General features: G+C 58.3%; 1 protein-coding gene across 1 annotated transcript; it reads right to left on the bottom strand.

The window, feature by feature from the left end:
• Positions 1-3,058: 3,058 nt before the first annotated feature.
• On the bottom strand, positions 3,059-20,912 carry FIGNL2 (fidgetin like 2). Its single transcript, XM_083814161.1, has 2 exons — positions 20,750-20,912; positions 3,059-6,756 (listed from the first exon to the last, which is right to left on the bottom strand). The coding sequence occupies exon 2, from the start codon at positions 6,743-6,745 to the stop codon at positions 4,586-4,588; it is 2,160 nt and encodes a 719-aa protein (XP_083670287.1). The 5' UTR covers positions 6,746-6,756; positions 20,750-20,912; the 3' UTR covers positions 3,059-4,585.
• Positions 20,913-21,182: the final 270 nt, after the last annotated feature.

Genomic DNA, 21,182 nt, shown 5'->3' with positions numbered 1-21,182 from the left:
AGCTGCCATTTCCCTCCCAGGCGAGGGGACGCAGAGCTCTGCAAACCCCGCTGCGCTGCTGGGCTGGAAATGGGGCGCGCTCCCCGCTCCACCCCACAGTCAGAGGGAGCAGAAAGCAGAGCAGGGCTCAGCCGCGGGGGTTTTGCACAGGGAGCAGCCGAGGAGCCGTAACCACGAGGTGGCAATGCAGCCCTGGCGACAGCAGCCTCCCCAGGCACTCCCACTTCGTGACCCATGCCGTGACAGTGCTCCCATTTCCCGGGACACGCGTGTTTCTCCCCAGACAACCCCAGCGCGGGGTGATGCACAAGGCAGGGACCCAGGAGCAGGACCGATGCCCTCACCGGAGGCTTGCGAGGCCGACGTTACGGGGCTCTGTCCTCCAGCATCCCCTCTCCTGGCTCGCTCCATCACCACAACCCCGCATCCTTCAAGCTGCAGGGCTCAGGCATGGCAGGGACACGTCGGGAGCTGACTTTGCCACCGCAGACGGATTTAGCCACTGGACGAGGACGATCACAGACTCACAGGGGCAAATCACGCATTGTGGAGGCCGTTTTCAATCCCATTGCAAAGATCACAAAAAAAAAAAATAACCCCTGGAGAACGGGTTTCTCCAAAATTTTGATGTCCCGGTCCAGCCCATGCAACTCCTTCAGAAGCTTCAGTAAGGAGAGGTCCGGAGGGTGGTGGTGAGGTCGGGACAGCTGCTTCCTGCCCTGCTGGGTCTCGGGTGCTGCCAGGGAGCATTTCCAGGAGTTTTCACCTTGACAAAAGCTCAGCCTCCGTCTAAGTGGGGCACACACCTAGCCAGGTTCTTAAGGAACCACCCAGCTGAGCGGCCTGAGTCCACGCACCGAACCCAGCGCCATGGTCCTACCAAAACTGAACAAATTCTGCATGGAAGAAACCAACCAACCAACCAGATAAAAACCCAAATCCAGCTGTGGACTACTGCTGTCACAGAGGCCTTCGATGAGATCACTTTTTCTATGCTACTCTCCTTAGAGCTTGCTATAGAAAGTTTCTTTTAAACAAACCTGTTCTCTGCCCTGTTCCTGCTGCCACGTGGAGGTGGGTTTCTCCTGCTGGGAGAAGCAGCGCCAAGCAGAGGAGCTGGGGTGATCGGAGCGTCCCCCAAAATGCCAGGGACTTGGGCTGGCTCAGACGAGAGCAGGCAGGGTTCACCAGTTTTGTGGGGTTACCCAGCCGCACGCATGGTTTCCGTTTTCAAGTCTCCAAATCTCACCAAGAGGTCAGGGCCCGGCTGCAAATTCATCTCAAGGCTCTGCAGTGCCAGGAAACATCCACCTCGGCCGCCTTTGCCATCACATCCCAGCTGGAAGCAGCCTCCAGCTGAGCTTTCCGTGCTCTGGGGAGAGCAGAGCTGGGTCCCAAGGCACTATTTTGGGTCCCCCCCCCCGGCAGGGCCAGCTCAGCCACTGCCAGGGGGCTTCGCTGGCACACAGAGACACTTTGCTGGCCACGGCTGGGCTCAGGAACAAAAGCAGAGGCTGCTGCCCGAGCAGGAGGCCCCTGAAACCCATCACAGCCCCTGGAGGGACAGGGGGAGGGGAGCACTGCAGAACCCCAAACCCCACGGGCACAGCAGGGCTGGACGAAGGAAAGGTGTGAAGTGCCATCAGCTTCTGCATGCTCGGCCTCAGGATGCTCGCAGCAGGTGGGGAACAGCAGAACCAAGCCTTCCTTTACAAGAGGAGGAGGAGGAAGGAGCCTTCTTCCCATTTTGCAGGCTTGCAGCTCTGCAGCCCATCTACCAAGTAATTTATTCATAGCACAGTAACCTCAGGGGGTCCCAATAAAAGGCCGGAGCTGGCCTCATTGTCACAGATGAGGACCACAAAGGCTCCACGCACCTCCAAGGACACCGACAAGAGCCAGAAACGCCAACGCAGCCCCGCTGCCCTCCGCAGCTCCTCACCCCGCTGCCCACGGAGGCACCCTGGTGTCGCCCAGCTAATTGGCGCAATTAATTGTGCCCCACGACCCAGGCTGCTCGCCTGGCATCGCCGCTGAGCTGCGGTCCCAGAGCCCGGAGGGAGAGGCGATGCCGCCTGCCAGCCCCGCCAAGGCACACGGGAAAAGGAACAAGCACGCACCCAGCCGGCTTTTCCCCTTACGTTCATTAACGAAGGCGTCCATTAATGACAGCATCAAAGCACAGCTTCCCCTCCGAGGCTGCACAAGCTCGTTTGATGGGAATCTCATGGAGTTTCAGGAGGAAACTGCCTCGCTCCCCCCATCTGCCCAGATTTGCAGAGTCCCCATCCATAATCGGGGGCTTCCGTTTCCAAAAACCTCCAGCCCCAGAGCGTGCTCTCCAGCCAGCAAAACTGACACCAGCAACAGCAGAGGCAGGTGTCTTGCTGTCACTCAGCTTAAAACTCAGCTAACTCAGCTTAAAACAAACTAAAAATTGCACCTGGTGCTGACGGAGAGACAACATAACCCAGCAGCAGCAAAAACCCAAGCAGCACCGACACTAGAACCCCACTGACACCCCAACGCTAACTGCCCCACGGCCATGCAGCAGCAGGCACTAATTACAGACACGAAAACGCACAAAGCAGCGGCAGGAAACTGCACTTTTTCAGAAAGCAAAGCTCCCTGCAAGCCCCACGGTTCAAACTCCCCCCTTCCCCATAACCCGTTCCAAATTCCTGACCCCAGAGCTGCCCCACGTTGCTCTTGCCCGCAGGTGCTTGAAGAGAGGCCTTTGCTAGCAGCACGGCCAAACCTGCAGGCTGCTGAGTCCATGAGCCCCCCAAAATCTGGGCAGGGGTCCTCTGCAGGAATAATCCCCTCCTCGTGGTGGCCGGCTCTTAATGAGGGGATGGGGCAAACCTGGAGCCCCCTACATCCTAACAAGGGAATGGGGCACACCTGGACCCCCCCAAGTCCCCGCTGTTGCTTGCAATGCCCCCTTGTCCCCTCGTGTCCCACAGCCACCCCTACTCCCAGCGCCAACACCCCCTTGGGGCTGAAAATGTGGGGGGATGCAAGAGCTGCTACAAGGAGCCGCGAGCTCTCAGGAGGGCTTTCATGTAATCTCTTTAATACTGTGTAATACTTTTCTTTTTAAAATACAGTATTTCTTGAGGTAGACCATTACAGTTCAAAAGCATTTCTTTTTCAGACATCAATAAGACATGAATTAAATACTTTCATGTACAATATGTTGCAAAATGAGGTAGAAGTGGTTACAGAGAGTGTACAAAGTCAAATATGATAATAATAATAATAAAAAGTCTTCAGGAACCCAGTACCACTTTTTGGAGGCGATGGGGAGGAGGCGGCTCATGGAGCGGCGTGTCGTACCGCCCGGCGCCAGCCTCCCCGGTAATGCCCTTTGCACACGTGTGCTTCAGTGGGAAACTGCAAAAAAAAATGGGGAACCCCCCCCCAAAAGCTGGCTCCTTTGGCATCCTGAGCACTGGGAGGGTGAAGCCGCCGCTCGGCCCCGCGCCCCCGCCGAGGCTTTTCCTGCTCTGTGTGCGCAGACCCTGAGGTTCGGGGGGGAGTTTGCCTCCCAAGCACAAGACGTAGCGCTACAAAAATGACTTTTGAACCGAAAAACCCCAGCAGCCCGCCCGACTACGCGAGGCCGATGGGGTGGTGACGGAGGCCAAAGGGAGCGGCTGCGCCCGCGGGGGGGAGGCGAGCTGAGGTTTATCCAAAAAGCGGTGCTGGCGACAGCTCTCAAACTACGGCACTAGCACTCCTTCCGTCGAAGACACGTTACTCCACCAAACACTACAATAACAATGTTAACAAAAACAAAACAAAACAAAATCAAAATAAAATTATGGCATAATATATGTGAAAAGCACCCAAAATACATTCAACTTTCATCTTTGTAACAGCTTCAAGTTTTGTTTTTTTTCTTTTCTTTCTTTCGTCTTTCTGTCACCCTTTTTGGAAGCAAATGCACAAGACAGCTTTGTCCTAAGACTGCAAACCCTTCAAATCTCTTTTTCCTTTTCTGAGGAGATAAAAAGAGATTTTAAAAACACATTCTTTTCTTTTTTTTCTGAGGTAATTCTTTTCCTGAGTAGTTAAAAAGAAAAACAAAAAAATACTACATACCTTACAAAAATAAAAACGAAGTCTAGTATATTAAACAATCTACAGCATTTTACTCCAAACCCCTGGGTTCTGTGATCCCCCCCTGCCTTCCCCCTCCCCGTGCCGCTTCCTCCGGGCCGAGGGCATCGCTGCCCCGGGGCATTTCTGTTGGAAACAACGAAAAATAATGGAAAGTCGAGCCTCTGCGAATAGGCACGGGGCTCTTGCATCGATCAGATCGGTGAAAAGCCGAATCCCGGCGTGCCCCCGGCCCCGCTCGTTGCGTCGCTGGTCTGGAAGCGGCTGCCCGGGGAGGTGGGCGAATAATAAATAGGTTATCCTGAGTTCAGTGAGCGACTACTTCCAAAAAGCGAAGAACCAAACCAGCCCAGTCACGTCAGAAACCATGAGAAAGAGGTACGTTGGTTGTCGTCGGGTCTTCCCGGGGAGTCTCTCGCGGTTCGGGAGGTGGTGGCCGGTCCCCACCCCAGCCGCGCCGTCAGTGCCTGGACCCGTACATCTTATCCCACTCTGCGAACAAGTCCAGCTCCTTCTGCGAGGTGGCGGGGCGGACCTTGCAGAAGGCTTTCTCAAAGTCCTTGTAGGAGGTGGGCTGGATCTGGCCCGGCAAGCCGTGCAGCGTGGTGGCCCCGGCGTGCTGGCAGAGCTGGATCAGCTCGCCGCCCGAGAAGCTCTCCGTGTGCTGCACGAGGGAGGCCATCTCCCGCTCGCTCAGGCAGGAGCCCTGCTGGGCCAGCACGTGGTGGAGGATCTGCCGCCGGGCGATGCTGTCCGGCGGGGAGATGTAGAAGCGCTTGGCGAAGCGCCGGTGGGAAGCCTCGTCCATGCTGCCGGGCCGTGAGGTGGTCCCGATGATGACCACGTTCTGCTCGGCCGAGGTAGCTACGTTTTCCAGGTAGGAGAGGAGCTGGGACTTGAGGTTTCCAGCCTGGCCACTGTCCTGGGCCACCAGCAGGGACTCCGCCTCGGTGATGAGCACCACCGAGGGCTGCCGGCACTTGGCCACGAAGAAGACGGTCTGCAGGATCTTCTCGGCTTCGGCTTTCCAGGTGGAGAGCAGGGCCGTGCCGCTGAGCTTCAGCAGGGTGGAGCCCAGCTGGGTGGAGATGCAGCGGCTCAGCAGGGTCTTCCCCGTGCCATGCGGCCCGAAGAGCAGGATGGTGCGGGGCGGCCGGCTCGCCCCGGTATAGGCGCCGGGCCGCAGGATGGGCCACACCAGCTCCTCCTCGATGGTGGCCTTCACGGAGACCTGCCCGGCGATGTCCGTCCACTGCACGGGTGGCCCACGCTCCACAATCTTGGTGTTCACCAGCTCCAAGACCAGCGGGTCGACGTTTTTGGGCTGCTCCTCCACCGGCGGGCTGCCAAAGACGGGCGCCTTGGGCGGCAGCCGCAGCGGGAAGGGGGGCCCCAGCTCGGCCGCCCGCTCCCCGTTGGCGAGGGGGGGACTAAACTTCTCGAAGGGCTCTGCCGCCCGTAGCGGGGCCTCCCCGGTGCCGTAGGGCGGCGAGACCATGCTCTTCATCGGCTGCCCGCCATACTTGCCGCTGTGCTCCTCGGTGCTCCCCGCTCCCGCCGGCCGCTTGCCGGCACTCGGGAACCCGTTGCCCCGGCACTCGCCGTTGTCCGACATGGGGTAGGGGGACTTTGGCTGCTCGTAGCTGTATTTCCGATACCTGCCCTCTGCCTCGTCCTCCCCGCCGGAGATATCGAAGGCTTTCCTCTTCAGGGCGCCCGCTGCCTCGGTGCCCAGGGGTGGCACGGCCAGGGGGGCCAAGCCAGCCCCTTGGTAGCCGTACGCTGGCACCACGGGCGGGCGGGCAGCAGGCGGCGGGGCCGGGAGCGGGGTGGGCGCTGCGATGCCTGAGGGCAGGTAGGAGGCAGAGGGATGGGGCGGGTGGATGGCCCCGTAGCCCGGCTGCGGCGCGTAGCTGCCTGAGGCATAGTTGTAGACGGGGCCGGAGGAGCCGTAGCCTGGCACCAGGGCGGACGAGGGGTGCGTGGGCTGCAGGAGCCCCGAGCCGTGCAGGGTGGGTGGGTGCGGGGGGGCAAGTGCTGTGCTGGGCTGGGCGCAGTAGCCAGAGGGCAAGTAGGTGCCGCCGTAGCCTGCGGGGTACTCCTGAGACGAGCCCAGCCCGCCGGAGCCGGCCGCTCCTCCACACGAGTTCCCGGGGTAGATGGGATCGGCGAGGTTGGCGGACACCACTGGGGAGCCGCCGAGCCCCAGCGGTGCGCTGCCAGCGGGGACGGCGGGTGGCACGACCGCCTTGGCACCAGGGAGGCCATCGTGGATGGGGGTCAGCGGGTAGGCGCCGTCAGAGCCGTGTGGCACGGGCCAGGGCTCCCCGTCCCCCTTCTGCCCGTTAACCGGCCCGAAGGCGCCATCCCCGTAGCTGCTCAGCGCCGGGCGCTCGTAGGGCGCATCCAGCACCCCTGAGTACTTCTCGGCGTACCTCTTGAGGAGGTTGGAGGCGGTGAGCGCCGAGATGTCGTCGTTGGCCCAGGCGTAGTTGAAGCGCTGGCGGGTGCTGGGGTACAGGTCGGACTTGTGGGCTGGCGAGGAGGTGGTGGAGGAGACGTCGAGGTGCTGCTCCGGCCACTGGTTCAGGGACTGGGCATGCTCTGGTGACCAGTGCATCTTCGACAGACCTGTGGAACACAGGGCAGAGGTAGGGTGAGACCAATGAAAGAAGGACGAGTGCCTCTCTGCATCCAAAACCCACTGTACCACGCTGTCCATCTGGACCACTTTGCACCTCCCAGCTCCAACCATATGCTCTGAATTACGCACCTCCCCTGTGAAAATCCCCTCGACCACCCTCTTGCATCACTAATGCAAAATTCTTGCACAACCGATGCAAAAATCTTGCACAACCAACGCAAAAATCTTGCACCACCGATGCAAACACCCCCAAGTACCAGCAGCCGCAAGGGCTTCAAAGAAAGCAGCCAGTTTCGACAGCCACGTCGCCCAACAGAATGCGACAGCCACGGTACCAGCCCGCGCCCTCGGGACGCCCACCTCCACCTCCAAAAGCCCACCGGCAGCTCCAGCCCCTGCGTCCCGCTCCCAAAGCTGGGGCTTGCTCCCTTTATTTTCCTGGGCCCAGAAGCCATGAATTGGCTGGCCACTGCAAAGCCAGCATTAATAGCATATTAAGGCACTCGTGATAATTATAATGCATGTAGTATTAATAGCACATTAATAGTGTTTAGCATATTAATAGCATGAAGAGAGCTGGGATAAAGCGCAGACAATGCGAGCAGCTCCACGCAGCCCCGTGCATCGAGCACGGCTCCTGCCCAGGGAACAAAGCCTGGGTGGGAGCTGTGCAAATTCCAGCTTTCCAAGGTGGCCGGGGGCTTGCACTGCACGCTTGCACACGCACGTGGGAAGCAGCCCTTCCGCCTGGGCTGAGCACAAGCCTCGCCAGCATCCCTCTGCTCAGCCGCTCGCACCGGTGCCTGCTGGCCGCGCGCGCCCCCACCAACATTTCTCGGCAAAGGGGAAGACAGAAAAGCGACGGCCAGCACCCAGCCCTGCCACGGCGGCGTGCCCCATTGTTATCTGCGTGCGGGTCCCCCGCGCCCCCCAGCAGCCCCCCTGCCCTCCTGCACAAAGCCACAGGGACGGCTGCAGCGGGAGCGGGAGGGACCTCGCGCACCATTCACCGCCGCGCTCAGCCTTTAAGCCACTTTGTGACCACAGCACAATTAGATTACTTAATGCTTTAATTGACTTATATGGCATTTGTACTTCCACTTTGGATATCAAACTTACACAAGAGGATTTAAATGGCGGCTTTGCGTGGCTTTATCCGGCATCCTCCCTGCATTTACTTGCCATTATTAAAGTGCTACCGATAGATAAACGTTCAGACAGAGACAGCTAAGACAGCCTGCGGGAAAGGGCCCTTTTTAATGAGCACAAAGGAGAATGCTTTCCAATAAACCTTTGCTCCCGCAGCAGATTTTCGCCGAGCTGTACACGGGCTCTGGCTGGGCAGAGAGAGGTGGTGGTGGCCAAGGGGGACCTTCCCCTTCTGGCTGGGAGCAAAAGGCACGAAGAAGCTATTAAAAGGAAAAATGAGGTTTGGGGTGAGGAACAAAACATTTTATATATATAATTTTTTTTTGAGGACGCTAAAGCACCAGGAGTTTCCATCCTCATTCCACGCTGTGACACCAGCCAGGAAACCCCTTTCTAGGTCAGGACCCCAGTGTGTTGCCAAACTGCAAGAAAAAGCTGTTTCTGACCCAAAAGAGCTTCCAGTAGTGAGATCCCATGGGTGCTCGGAGTGGCTCTGGCACATGCCAAGCCACACAGCAGCCCCTCTGTGCTGGAAACCCAGGGCAGCAAAATGCATCTGCAAAGGCAGGGGCGCAGGGCCAGGGGGGACACACGGGGGGATGCAAATCCAGGGATTGCAGCTGCACCAGGAGCCAGCTACAAACCCAAAACCGGGGTGCAACTGGCAAATCCAGGCAGTGCTAGCTTGATTTCCCAGGAAAACACCCCAGCAAGGATAAGCACAGCCTCTGGGTTATTTCTCCAAGCAGTGCTCTGCTTTTTTTTCCCTATAGCATGGGTTGATATCAGCCCCTGAAGCCTTTGGATGCCAGCGAAGAGCTGGTTATCTAAAATCAAGCACAGAGCTAGGAATTTTTGGATGCCTAAAGCAACCCCAAGGTTGGCAGCTGGCAGCCCAACGTCACCGCGTGGGCCGTGGCCGGCGCTGGTCCTCTGGCTCCATCCCCAGCACCGAGCCTCGCGGCAAAGCAGCGGCGAGAAAAGGGGCAGGGGGGGCCCAGGGGGTCTCCCTGGGCACATCAACACAGCCGTGCATCTGCGCTGCTGCCAGCAGGAGACGTTCAGGGCACCGCTGCAGCGAGAAAAGCAAACAAGAGCGTGAAAAGACCGAAAACCACTTCCATCTGACCCCTTTAAACATGAGCTGCAGTCGGGAGACGTAAAACCGAGCGAAAACCCCATCACACCCTTAAAAACCCGACCGCCCGGCGAAGGGGGAGGGCTGGCAGGCCCCGGAGAAGTTGTCAGGGGGCTGCAATGTAACGTGAATGAGCTCTCAGAGCGGGACAGATGTTTCAATGCTCCCCTTGGCAGTGTGAGAAAATTACTGTCCAGTGACCAAATGGCACGGCCGGTTCCCACCCTCGCTGCTGGCCCATTATCTAAAGCGCAAGACAAAGGCGGGGAGGGGGGGCTGGGCAGGGGAGAATCCTATTGTTCCCTCCCGCCCTAATTATGGAAATCTTGTTAATCTATTCAGCAGCAACTCTGAACTGGGCTTTTGTTAGGGGGCTTTTTAGCCGCGCACAACCGGGGCGCACCGCCAAGGGTGTCCAACCACTCGGCCTTGGGGACGGGGTGCTCTCCCCGACGCTGTCCCCCCCAACCCCCCAGGAAAGCTCATGCCGAGCGATTTGAGGGCCAGCCACGAGGCTCTGGCCACGCCGGGCTCCCCAGCATCGTCCTGGTGTGGCCGCCTTTGTTGGAGGCTCGCGGGGCGGCCACGGCATGGCCAGCACCCACGGCCCTCGTGCACAGAGCAAGTGGCGGATGCACAGATGCTGTGGGTGCAAAGATGTGTGTGCGCGCCGTGCCTATGTACACATGCAGGCGTTGCTCATGCTCGTGCATAAAAACTGGACGCAAAACCAACGCGGGTGAATGACACGAGGCAGAGCATGCTGGTGGCAGCAGCAACCAGCTCTCCCCAGAGGGATCAGCAAGGGGTCGAATGGATTTGGATGGCAAAGAAGGGGACAGAGAACATGAGAGCAAACCGGCTTGAACTGAGGAAGCGCTAAGGTTGGGGTTTAAACCCAGCCAAGACCCATGCAGGAGCAGCCCCAGCCCTGCGAGCGCTGTCTGTGCCTCAGTTTCCCCCTTGCTCTGCTCAGCCATTCCAGCTGGGTTTTGCTCATACTGCTGCTGCCTTCCTGGTTCACCTGCTGAGGGCTCCTTGTTCGTGGAGGATCTGTGCTTTTCAAAAAGATTCTGGGTAGTTTCATTATCGCCGCACTGTCCGCAGCAGCTTCTTGTCCTCAGCCTGCCTGGGCTTTAATTCCCCCATGTGAAAACTTTGGGCCCAGAGGGAGCAAACCCAGCTGCTGGGGGTCTCATTTCTCAGCCCAGCCTTCACCAAACACTTCCCACAGCCCTTACGAACGCTGCTAACACAGATCTCTTCTACCAGGTGCACGGGTTTGCCACGCGGGATTTTGCTATCAGCACCCAGAGCTGCATCCAGGCAAGAACCTGGACCCCCCTGAGCCGACAGCTCCGCCGCTGCAGCTGGATTTGCGGCACCGAGAGGGGCTTACATCTGTGCAGAGACTCTCCGGGTCTTGCAGCATGCCTCGGCACTCGGACGGCCGTTGGGTTTTCGGCCACGGTTCAGCGCTTTGCTGCTCGGAGCTGCGGGAGACGCGCTGCTTCGCTGGAGGCTGAGCAGCGCTAAGAGCTTCAAGGCAAAAGGCGAGGCGGAAGAAAATGCAGGAAGAGAGAACAGACTTTCCCGACTCTGCCCTGCGCATGGGAGGCCGCAGGAACGGCTGTATTTCTTTTAAATGAGGCATTTCCTGATGATCTTTTTTGGCTTCTGCTGTGAGGAGCTCGTCCTGGGTTGGCTCACCCCTGTCTTACAACCGCAGTGTAGGCAGAGCACAGCGGCATTACGGCGAGTCAAACCCTGGCAATAAACGAGAATTATGACACTCGCTATGGACCAGGGAAACCTTTTAGCATCGATGCTGTAGATCCCAGCAACATTTCTGCACGCCGGTGTACACCTTTCAGCCAGATCCCGGTCATCTCCATGCGCTGGTGGGTCCACGCCAGGTAAAGCAGCGGGGCAGGGACCCCCGCCAGCCCCAGGCTCAAGCATCCACGCTGCCCACTCATATATCAAGTGCAGAGCAGCTGGACATCAGGACGAAACGGAGACCGGCCAATGGGCCACAGCCCATCTGTGCTGCTCCATGACCCATCCAGCAAATGAAAAATTAATATGTGTCCGCTCGGCCTGGCAGCAGCTGAGCATCACCCATCTGTCAAGGCAGGACCAGAAACTCGCCGCTAAATGTCGCGGGAGGAAACTGGATGCATGGGGTGCCCCGGGAGTCCCCAGAACCAGGGGGTATGGGCAGCAAAATCGGGATATTATTAATAACAGGCTGGTTCAATAAGTGTTTTGAGGAATTTCATTTCCTCCCCCAGACATTGCTTCTCATCCAGCAGATGCTCTCCTGCCCTAAAAGCCCTCGTTTTCCATAGGAAGTTCACTGGGGAGACATTTCAGCTGTGACCTCCTGGTAGATCCTTGCTTGAAGGACAGTTCCCAGGTAGGAAGGAGGTTTTTAGTAAAAGCTTCGTTGAGCATTTAGGTCATCAAAGTCTGCTGTCCCCCAAGGTGGTCTCTGGGCAGGTGCTCCAGGTGCAGGAGAAACCTCAGCTTTCCTGGAGAACAGGGCTGTGGCCCATGGGTGCTGCTCAGGTCTCTTCTGGGACTGAAGGCCTGCCCCAAAATTTCATTCCGTGATGCCAGGCGAGCTCCCCAGGGCCGGGCTCGGATGCAGCACGTTGGGCCCAGCCCATTTTCCAAGGATTACATTAGAGAGGAAAATCCATTTCTAATCAGCAGAACAATTTCCCCAAGCAGACGTGGCCCCATAAAAAGGTCAGGGGGTCAAACGGACCCAATTTGCATGCAATCTGCATAACAAGGGAGGGTGGCGAGCATGCCCGTGAAGCACCCGGTCCTGGTCCCACACGGGCAGCGGGACTTCACCTCCTGCTTCTGCCCCAGCCCCGGCCGGAGGACGCGGCGAGGCGCGGGCTCTGCTTCTCCCACGGGGGCTGTCAGCAACCGCTGCCATCTCCTCCCTGAGCCCTCCAGAAACGCGCCAGGTGGAACAGTGGCACCTGCTCCCTCCTGGACGTTTTGGCCCTGCAGGTTTGTGGGGTCGACGGGAAGATGTAGGGATATGGTCCGGAGGCATCTTTCTGCCACCTCCTGCTCTGCTGCTCCAGAAGGCTCTCAGCGAGGTGCTGTCACCGAACAGACGGAAGCTGCTCTGAAGAGTTTCTTGTCCTGACCTCGCTCCATTCAAAGCCACTTGCTGAAAGACATCAGGACATGCCGCATCCCCCCGTCGTCCCAAAAGAAGGGTGCTGTGAAAGGCAACACGGATGTAACGCGCCCTCTGTGATTCTTCCCTTCCTGCCGGGGCTCTGTGGTGCCAGCAGCAGCAGCAGCACCGTGGGACCCTCCTGGTGGGTGGGATCCTCGCTACACCACGAGGAGCAGAGCAGAAGCGTGATGGGGCTGGACACAGCCCTGGGTCTCTGCTCCACTGCCATGGATGTGAAGGGGGAATAACTCCTGCGCCGCTCACCAGCAGGACCCGCTATGCCCAGTCCCGCGCGGAGCAGAAGCGGGTTTTGGTGCTGGGAGCGGCGGAGCGGGCACGGTGCTCGTGCAAGCAGTGGCACAGGGCCAGCAGCTCTCCTCGTGCTGTGCCGTGGAGAAGGGTTCCGGGAATTCCCAGAGGCTGACAGAGCCCCCAGAGGGATTTTGCAGGCTGGAAGTCCCTAGCTTGCAAGTGGCAAAGCCCAGAGGCTGGCACGATGAGGGAGCAGCACGGGCACAGTCGTGGTCCCCACCGGGCACTGGTGCACGCGGTGCCGCTGGCCGACGCAGCTCAGCCTGTCACGGGCCGGCTCGAGGCCTGGATTTTCTTCTTGCATTTAAAAATACCAGGGGGAGGAAGGATTACAGCAAGGACCGGTGCTGCTGCACCCAGGGAGCCACGGTTTGCTTTGTGGCCAGCACCGTGCGCGCACCCAAGCGTCGGACAGACCCTCTGCGGTCTGTGAGCCCAGATATGTGCGTGAAACCCAGAAGGTTGAGGGCGATTTTCAATATTTCCCTTTGCAAAAAGAAAGCATCACGGCTATGTTTCATTTTCCCACAAGCATAGAGCAGTTTTGGACACTGCAGCACCCCCAGTCCCTTCACCCAGCTCAGGACCTCTCCTCTCCAGGCATTTTTCACGCTGCAGCTCCAATAACGAACTCCCCCGGGGGTCAAAGCCAAGCCAGGAGCCACCAGCCCAGGTCCCCCTCCTGCTCTATCTGCTCCAATATCTCAGCTGCAGCCGGGTCGTGGCTGGAGGCTGCGGAGGAAGCGGGAGCGGGGCTGCAGCAGGGAGATAATTTGCCGCGTGCACCGGAGCCTGTCGCAGCGGTAGCTGTAACGCTCCAGCTCATATCCTCCACGGAACGAATCAATCTTAATTAACTCTAATTCTGGATAGCCTCCCTGCCCCATCCAGCGCCTTTAGAAACGTGGTTGTATTTTCTGCCTCGGTGCCTTCCCCAGGCAGCGCGCTCCGGGGGGAATTGAGCAAAAAAATCCTCCTTTACCGCTGCATCTCCATCCTCTCGGTCCCCTTGTGCCTGCGTTCTGTGCCCGGCAGGAAGGCAGACCCCAGCCCCAGCCCCTCTTTAACACTTTCCCGTGCTTCTGGGAGCATCACGCACCGCAACGTGTCCGGCCCCGCTCGCGCAGCGCCTTGGGGGAGGCCTCTCGGTGCCTTTTGTTTTCACAAGCCTTTTGACTCGCTGATTCTTTTTTAAACACCGCCCCAGCAGCCTGAAAAGCGGAGGTCCCTCCTGCACTCCATTCACTAATGGATTTTCCAGAAGTTCCCTTTTTGGGTTTCTTTCTTTGCTGACACTGCTGCCCTCATCCACGCCGGAGGCTGCATCTCCCCACTGCAATGCGCCTCTGCTTGCAGGGACGGACGGACGGACGCTGACTTTGGGGACCCGCGTGCTGCACTCGGAGCAGCTGCCCCTACAGCCCCCAAAGCTTCTTGCACAGTTATTTGCCTTATTGTTAAAGCAGGGTATGAGCACCTCTGCTAGTTATTACACGTTTGTGCATTCCTGCTCAAAAAAAACCACTAGGTTAAACGACAACGAGTTGGGAATTCAGCCCCAAAAAAGGGAGCTCTTGGGGATGGCAGGTCCGGCCTAACACCAGGAGGCTGAAAATTGCTGCTCCAGACCCTGCTACACCCCAGGGGAGGCCTCACCCCCAGCCCCAACGGCAGCCTCAGAGTGAAGACATCGACGCTCCCCGGTGCTGGGAAATCGGGGAGAAGTTTTGAGCCGCACTGGCTCCACGCAGCCTCCGAGAGCGCATCGATCGGGCAGCGCCGGGCCTGTCTCCGAGAGCTAATCCTAGGGCAGAAATAATTCATTTTCCTCCCTTTTCAGCAGCCACTCATTAAAAAGTAATCACCTTGTACGAGGAGGATATGAACAGCCCAAGGTCAGATCCATAATTGCGTTATTTCTGGAGCACATACCTGGCTCGGGCGACCAACGGCCACGCTCTGACCCCAGCCCTGCTGCCCCCCCGGGAGCCGAGCCCTGCCCCACTGCACAGCTTGGAGCTGAGGAAGAGGAAGATGAAGGTGGAAACGTCTCGGCATCGGCAGCCCTCTGCCAGTGCTGCCCACCAGCGCACCCACATCACGCTACGGGGACGTTGCTCTCCATCCACCCCAAGCACCCGCAACACCTAGGGGGGGAAATATTATTTATTTTCACCTTGCTGGCACTCGACTGTTTTATAAGCGTGAAGCTGCAAAGCATAAGATAAAACTGTAAGGTGCAGGTGAGAAAATGCCAAAATAGCAGGCGGGAAGCTGTGCTGCTTGCACCAGCAGCTCTGCCGCCCGCAGACCCAAGCGCCTCTCGCATCCAGCTCGGCTGCCACATCCCTGTCCCCTCCTCGCTGCCCAATTCCCCAGCTCCCAGCCAGCACCAACATCCTCCTCCTGTCGGGACACACGGCTGAGCACGGGGGCTGCCCACCCCGTAAATCCATTTCCTGCATTCCTCACCCCGGTAAGCAGGGAGCCCCTGGGGCTCATTCACACGTGGAGCCGATGAGGATGACGGGCACCTCAGCGCGCTCTCGGGTTACTACAAACCCACCCAGCACATAAAATCCTTCCCAGCGCTGTTATTTATTCCCCCGGGCACAGGAGCTGCAGGCGAGGAGCAGGCGAGTCCCTGCCCGACAAACGGGGGCCACGAGGTTTAGCCCGCTCGCAGCACGTTATTGTTTCAGCAGTCTTATGCTTGCAACATGTGGCCTGATTCAGCATTTCGAGGGAGGAGGGGAAGATGCTCTGGGAACCGGCTGGAGCATGGGGCTGGGATGGGGCTGGAGCATGGGGGACGGGATGGGGATGGGACAGGGATGGGACAGGGACGTGGTGGCCCTAGATCTGACCGAACTATGCAGAATACGTAAGAAAATCCCCACGTCTCAGCATCGGAAGCAGGAATGCTGCCGCAAGGTTCCAGCGCTGGGCTTTATGCTGCCTGATCACGCAAGGCCAGCTCGGGAGCCTGGAGTCACCGCCGGCGACACTGGGAGCAGAACACGGAGCGATGCCCCAGGCAGGCAGGACCTGGCCATGGCATTCGGGACAAGCCCTTCACAACCTCTCTAACACCTCGCGCACAGCGCAGGTTCCCAGCACATCGCCCCTGGCATTTCGTTACACCCCTCTGCAGCCACTGGTCCCCTCACCACCGATTACACCCACACCACCCCGTGCCGGGAGGCGTCGGGATGTGGGACGCAGGCGGGTGCTCCGCGGGGTTCCCCCCATCGTGAGCACACGCTGCTGCTCCCCTGCACCCATCCTTTCCACCTTTCCTTCGCAGAGGAGCATTGCTGCATGCAGCCCTTATAATACAGGCGGTGGCAAAGAAGGAGAGGAGCCGGGGCTCGCCGCAATCCCCGCTGAAAATGTCCCCTGGCATCACGGAGCTGCCACGTCCCCGCAGAGGACGAGGCACGAGACAAAGCCGTCCGGCAGCTGCTGCTGCTGCCGCCGCTGCTTTCGGAGGCCTAAAGCAACACGAAGGGAGATTAATGACAGCGAGAGCAGCTGAGCTGCTCAGCCACCGGCCAGGGGACGAGGGGACCCAGGCTCCCGCGTCCCCTGCTGCCACGAGTCCCTTCCCAGCTCGGTGCTGCCGCACCTCTCATCTATTTACACAGCAAATTCTTTGTCAGGGACAGCCTCCTCTTATGAGTTTGGCCAGGGCAGGAGAAAGGGGCACTTATTCAGCTATTATTCAGCTTTTTTTTTGTAGGCAAGACAAGTGTGGGTTAAAGTGCAATTTGTCTTGACATTAGTTTTCACTTTCTTGGGGGAAAAAAAAAAAGAAAAAAAAAAAGTGGCTCTTTTGAGGGAAAACACTCGCCTGGGCACCGCAACCCCAGCAGCCTGGGGATGCCTCTGCTGCTCCTGGCCGGTCTCCAAACGGCACCCAAAATGGGGGGGTCCTGGTCCAGGGCTCGGGGCCCTGGGCACCTCCGCAATGCAGACCGTGACGGCATCGCTGCAATGTAATAAACTCGCCCAATTTTTCCTTGATCGAGTTATCTGTGCTCGGGAGAAGGCAGCTGGAAAGAAAAACGTGTAATTTGCACCCTGCCCTGCTCTCAGATGTAAGTCAGCAACGTCCGTGAGGCCTTGGCCGGGTTTATTAGGGCCCCCATAAAGATCAGGGGTTGCTGATAAGCGACCCCAGGCATGCACCACTGCAGGAAAAATTGTGCTAGCGATCTGTACAATTTAACCAACATTAACTTCAGCTGATGACAGGCCACAAGGCCAGGAGAAAGACTTTACAGCAGCCTCGTTACACTGCAAAATAAACTTTGCTGCAGAGAGCCGGCGCTGACTCGAGGCTGTTGCTGCCGTGGAGGGGAAGCTGCGAGCCCTGGCACCGGTGGCCAGCACTGGAGCAGAGCTGGTGGCCAGCAGCAGCATCCTCTGCTGATGAAGACAGGAGGAAAAGTGCTGCGGGGCCGTGGGATGAAGCTGCAACTGTTCACTTAATGGGGAAATAACGCAGCACCTGAGAAACCCCAAAACGGCACGAAAGGGGTGCAAGTCCTTCTCGCCAACCCCGAGCAGGAGAACAAGCTGAGTCCAAAGAAAAACCAACAGGAGCCGAAAAAAGAGGATGGCCAGCAGTGATTGCAGCAAGCAGCAATGCTGGGAACCCACAGCAGAGGTGGCAGCACGAGGACAAACTCTTCCTCCACACTGGGAACTGCCAGGGCTGGGAAGGAGAAGATGGGAATTTCCTGATCCCGCAATGGGAATTTTCCTGCTTGATGCTGATAAAGTCTGGTTTGGGCCCAGCGCCATAAACCCGAGCGCAGCAGCAGTGGTAACGAGGTTTTTAGAGCATGGGCATGACAATGGTGCTAAAAACCTGCATTAAGTCGAGTTCTCCTCCCAGCCGGCGCGGGCAGGAGGAAAACTCGGTGCACCGGAGCACGGGGACACGCACACTGCTCACACCCTAGCAGCTGCCTGAGGGGCCAGCACGCCCCAAGAGGGAGAAAAACATCTTTGTTTGCCATAAAAAACCTAGAAGAGAAGGTTCTGCCTCGCTGGCACCCGAGCTGGAGGCTGTTTTCTGCAGCTGGGGGGAGAGGGAGGGAGCGCGCCGAGCAAATGAGATGCTCTGAGCCACGAGGCTCAAGCTTTGCTGCACGCTGCAAAATTACAGCTGACATTTGGGCAGATGTGCGGGATCTGCCCCGGGATGACAAAGGCAGCGCCCCAACAGCCCCCGCCACACGGCTGAGCCCTGCTTCGAGCCATATAATCAGTGGAGCTCAAAAAATACAGCTGAAAAGTGTTTACAATGGCATAAATGCAAGGGTCAGCCTCGCGCAAGGGTCACGATCGCTTCTCCAGATGCATTAATGTCATCTCGGAGAAATTCCCTTTAGGAATCCACAGGCAAAGCCGGTGTCCCTGCACCCACTGCCAGGAGCTGTGGCTGGAGGCATTCCCTTCCCCTGCACACAACTGGTCTGCGGGGAAGAAAGCAGAGGAGCAGAAAACCCAGGACTGCAGAAAGACAGAAGGGAAGGAAGGAGCACATCTGGCCATTTGCAGAGAAATCCGTGGCTGGCATTTGTACCCTCAGGAATATCTCCTCGCCTGGGAGGATACGAAAAGGATGAAACATCTGCAAACACCCGCGAGACACAGCACACACATCCAGACTCTTTCCAGGAATTTTTAAAATATCGCTAGGGATCTCATCACTACGAACATAAAGCAGTGCACAACTGTTTGATTCCTCCTAAATTGCTTCCACTGAAGCAGGACCCGACGCTGGCTTCAGAAGGGATCGCTCCTCGAGCCTTTTTTGTTTACCTTTTCTGATGGAGGAGGAGGAGGAGGTGAATGGGGTGACCCCACGGGCACTGCCCCCCCGGCCTGAGGTTAGGCCCTCGGGGCTGGATTCGGGCACCCAAAACAACGGCCTGGCTTCCAGCAGCTACCGAATCCCCTGGACGGACGCGGGGTGAGGACCCCAAATTTTCAGCCCGCTTATTCAAACGCCTAAACACAGGTCTGGGAGCAGCCTGGAGTGGGCATTTGTGCAAATCGCAGCCCCTGCTTGTATCAGGCTGTACAAACACGGAAAGCATCCTCTGGATCATCTCCTGGCAATCAACAAATAAAGGCAAACAGAGCCTCAGCCACGCAGGGGGAAGCACGTTGCTGACCAGAGGCATGGAGCTACGAACACAGACACGAATTTCTGCTGTTTCTTTCAATAAGCCCCTCCTGAAGAGTTTTCCCTATTTCTGAAGACCTGGTGAAACCCGCCTCGGAGCTTTCTCGGCGTTTATTCCACGTTTTTACTTGGGGAATTAACCCTGGCAGGATGGAGGAGGAGAGAAAGCGTTTTGTGTTACAGGACCGCGGCGAACCGGCACCGAAGCGAGGATGCTATTAAAAACCCCAACTCCGATGTCAGGAGGAAGAAAAAGGCCGGGGGAAAGGGAGGGAGGAGAAAACACCAGTTCCAGATAAGCAATTGTTAACATGATCCATATGGTACACAACTTGCCTTTCTGTTTAACCAAAATGATAATGGCAAAAGGAAAGAATGCGGAGGGGGCTCTGCGGGAGAACAAAGGCGGCTGCCTAAACCCTTCCCTGCAGCCCGGTTAAAAGAAAACTAATTGTGAGAGGGGCGAGCCAGCGCGCTGCTCCTCCGCGGGCTAAGCCGTGCCGAAACCCCACCCCGAGCCCTCTCCTTCTCCTCTGTGAAAGCTTTAAAAATAAACCACGGAGCGTTCGGGAGAGCGGCGAGTTACCGCTCCGTAAGTGAAACTGCAGCTGTCAGCAATAAAAAAAAAAAAAAAAACACTGACAAGTATTAACACGGACGTTTTCATAATCAATAATAAACTTTAAATGTAAGCTGCGGCTCAGAACCATCACTGATGTAAACACCAAGTCCATTCCGCTCAGATCTGTGATGAATTCAGGCCGGGGTGTTTATGTTATTGCAGGATCCCGAGGCTTTCCAAGGAACACAATACAGTATGTGCCATTCATTATCCCCGGCAGTCCCCGAAGAGAAAATGTCAACACACTTCTGCTAAAGAGATCTAAAACAAATGTTTAATTTGATAAACAACTTCTGGGCCTCGGACCCCGCAGAAATGCCCGCTGCGGAGCCACCACGCACGCGAGCCGCACGCTGGCACCGCGGGAGCGCCGGACCCCAGCGCCCTGTCATCGCCGCGCGGGCTCCACGGCACCGGGGTGCAGCTCCGGCAGATCCTCGATCCCAACGCACGAAACCGGCAGCGAATCGATCCCCAGCCGCTACTTCTTGTACTCACACACCCTCTACGGAGGCTCACAGCCCACCAGCAACTCAAGTTCTCTTCTAAATTCACGGCGGCACCTTCGCCGCCTTGCATGCTGCTTATTGCGAAAAACCGGGCTCCGATTAATGGCAACGTTCATTTTTGTTACAGCGGGGCGAAATTAAGCGGGATGCAGGCGTGCGCTCGGAGTCTCCAGAAACAGGAGGCTGTGCGCTGGAAGGCACCCTACAAAGCTATTTAATAACCTTTCTGCTTTTTTTTTTTTTCCTCCCGAGAGCCTTTTGTCCTCCAAGTGGAAGGAGCACACTTAAAAAAAAGAAAAAAAGGAGCAGAAGCAGCACCAGAAGCTGAAGCAGGCGGCAGAGGAAGGGCTCGCAGCGCCGCGGCTGTTTTGGTGCGGGCGCTTGACGTGCGGCGGCGCGGGGCGCGCATTGTTGGGGGCCGGGACCCCCCCGGGACCCCCCCCCCGGAGCCCGTCCCGTTCCCTGGCGGCTCCCCGACTTTTTTTTTTTTTTATTTTTTTTTTGGGGGGGGTGGGTGAAGAGGCGAGGAAAAGGGCAACGGCCGAAGCAGCGGGGGGAAGGAGGATGCCCGGTGCCTCTCCGCCTCCCTGCCTCCAGCAGCGCCAAATTCGGCCGGTTTCTCTTCCCCCCCCCCAAAAAAAAAAACCCGAGCTCGGCGGATTCCTCCCAGAAAGGAACGGGCGGCCCCGAGCAGGGCGGAGGGGGGGGTGGGGTGGGTAGTGGGATGGGATGGGGTGAGATGGGTGGGAGGGGGGGGGGGGGAGGATTAGGGGATGCTTTCCCAGGAGCCGCCCCTCGCCCTATAACCCCCTCCCTGCTCCCGGGGCCCCCCCCACTCACCTCCTCATACCGGCGGATCCTAACGCAGCCCGGCGGCGGGCGGCCGTGCGGGGGGCCGCATCCTGCCCCGCTGCCGCCCGGACAATGCGGGGCGGCCCGCGGGCGGCGGGGGCTGGGGCCGGCGCTGGGGTTGGGGCTGGGGCCGGGGCCGGAGCTGGGCTGGGGCTGGGGCCCCCGCCCGCCGCCCACTGCCCGCCCCCGGGCGGTGCTGGGGCGGAGCGGGGCGGGGGGAGAGAGAGAGAGAAGCGGCCCCCAGGGGGCGGCGGGGGGGGGGGGGCGTTTGGTGGGGGGGAGGACGGGGGAAGGGAGCTGGGGTGGTGCTGGAGAGGGGTTGGGGATGGATTCGGCCGGGGGTGGCCTGGCACAAAGGTAGAGGTGCGGGGAGGAGGCGGTGGAGAGGAAGGATTGGACCCCACTGGGCATCGCTGTCCCC

Source organism: Anser anser, assembly GCF_964211835.1.
Source record: "Anser anser genome assembly, chromosome: 30".
In the NCBI taxonomy this organism is placed as follows: Eukaryota; Metazoa; Chordata; class Aves; order Anseriformes; family Anatidae; genus Anser; species Anser anser.
This window is presented reverse-complemented; position numbering and strand designations above follow the sequence as displayed.

Bases quoted from the DNA above. Each gene is read 5' to 3' on its own strand.
- FIGNL2 (XM_083814161.1), bottom strand. From the start codon at position 6,745: ATGCACTGGTCACCAGAGCATGCCCAGTCCCTGAACCAGTGGCCGGAG.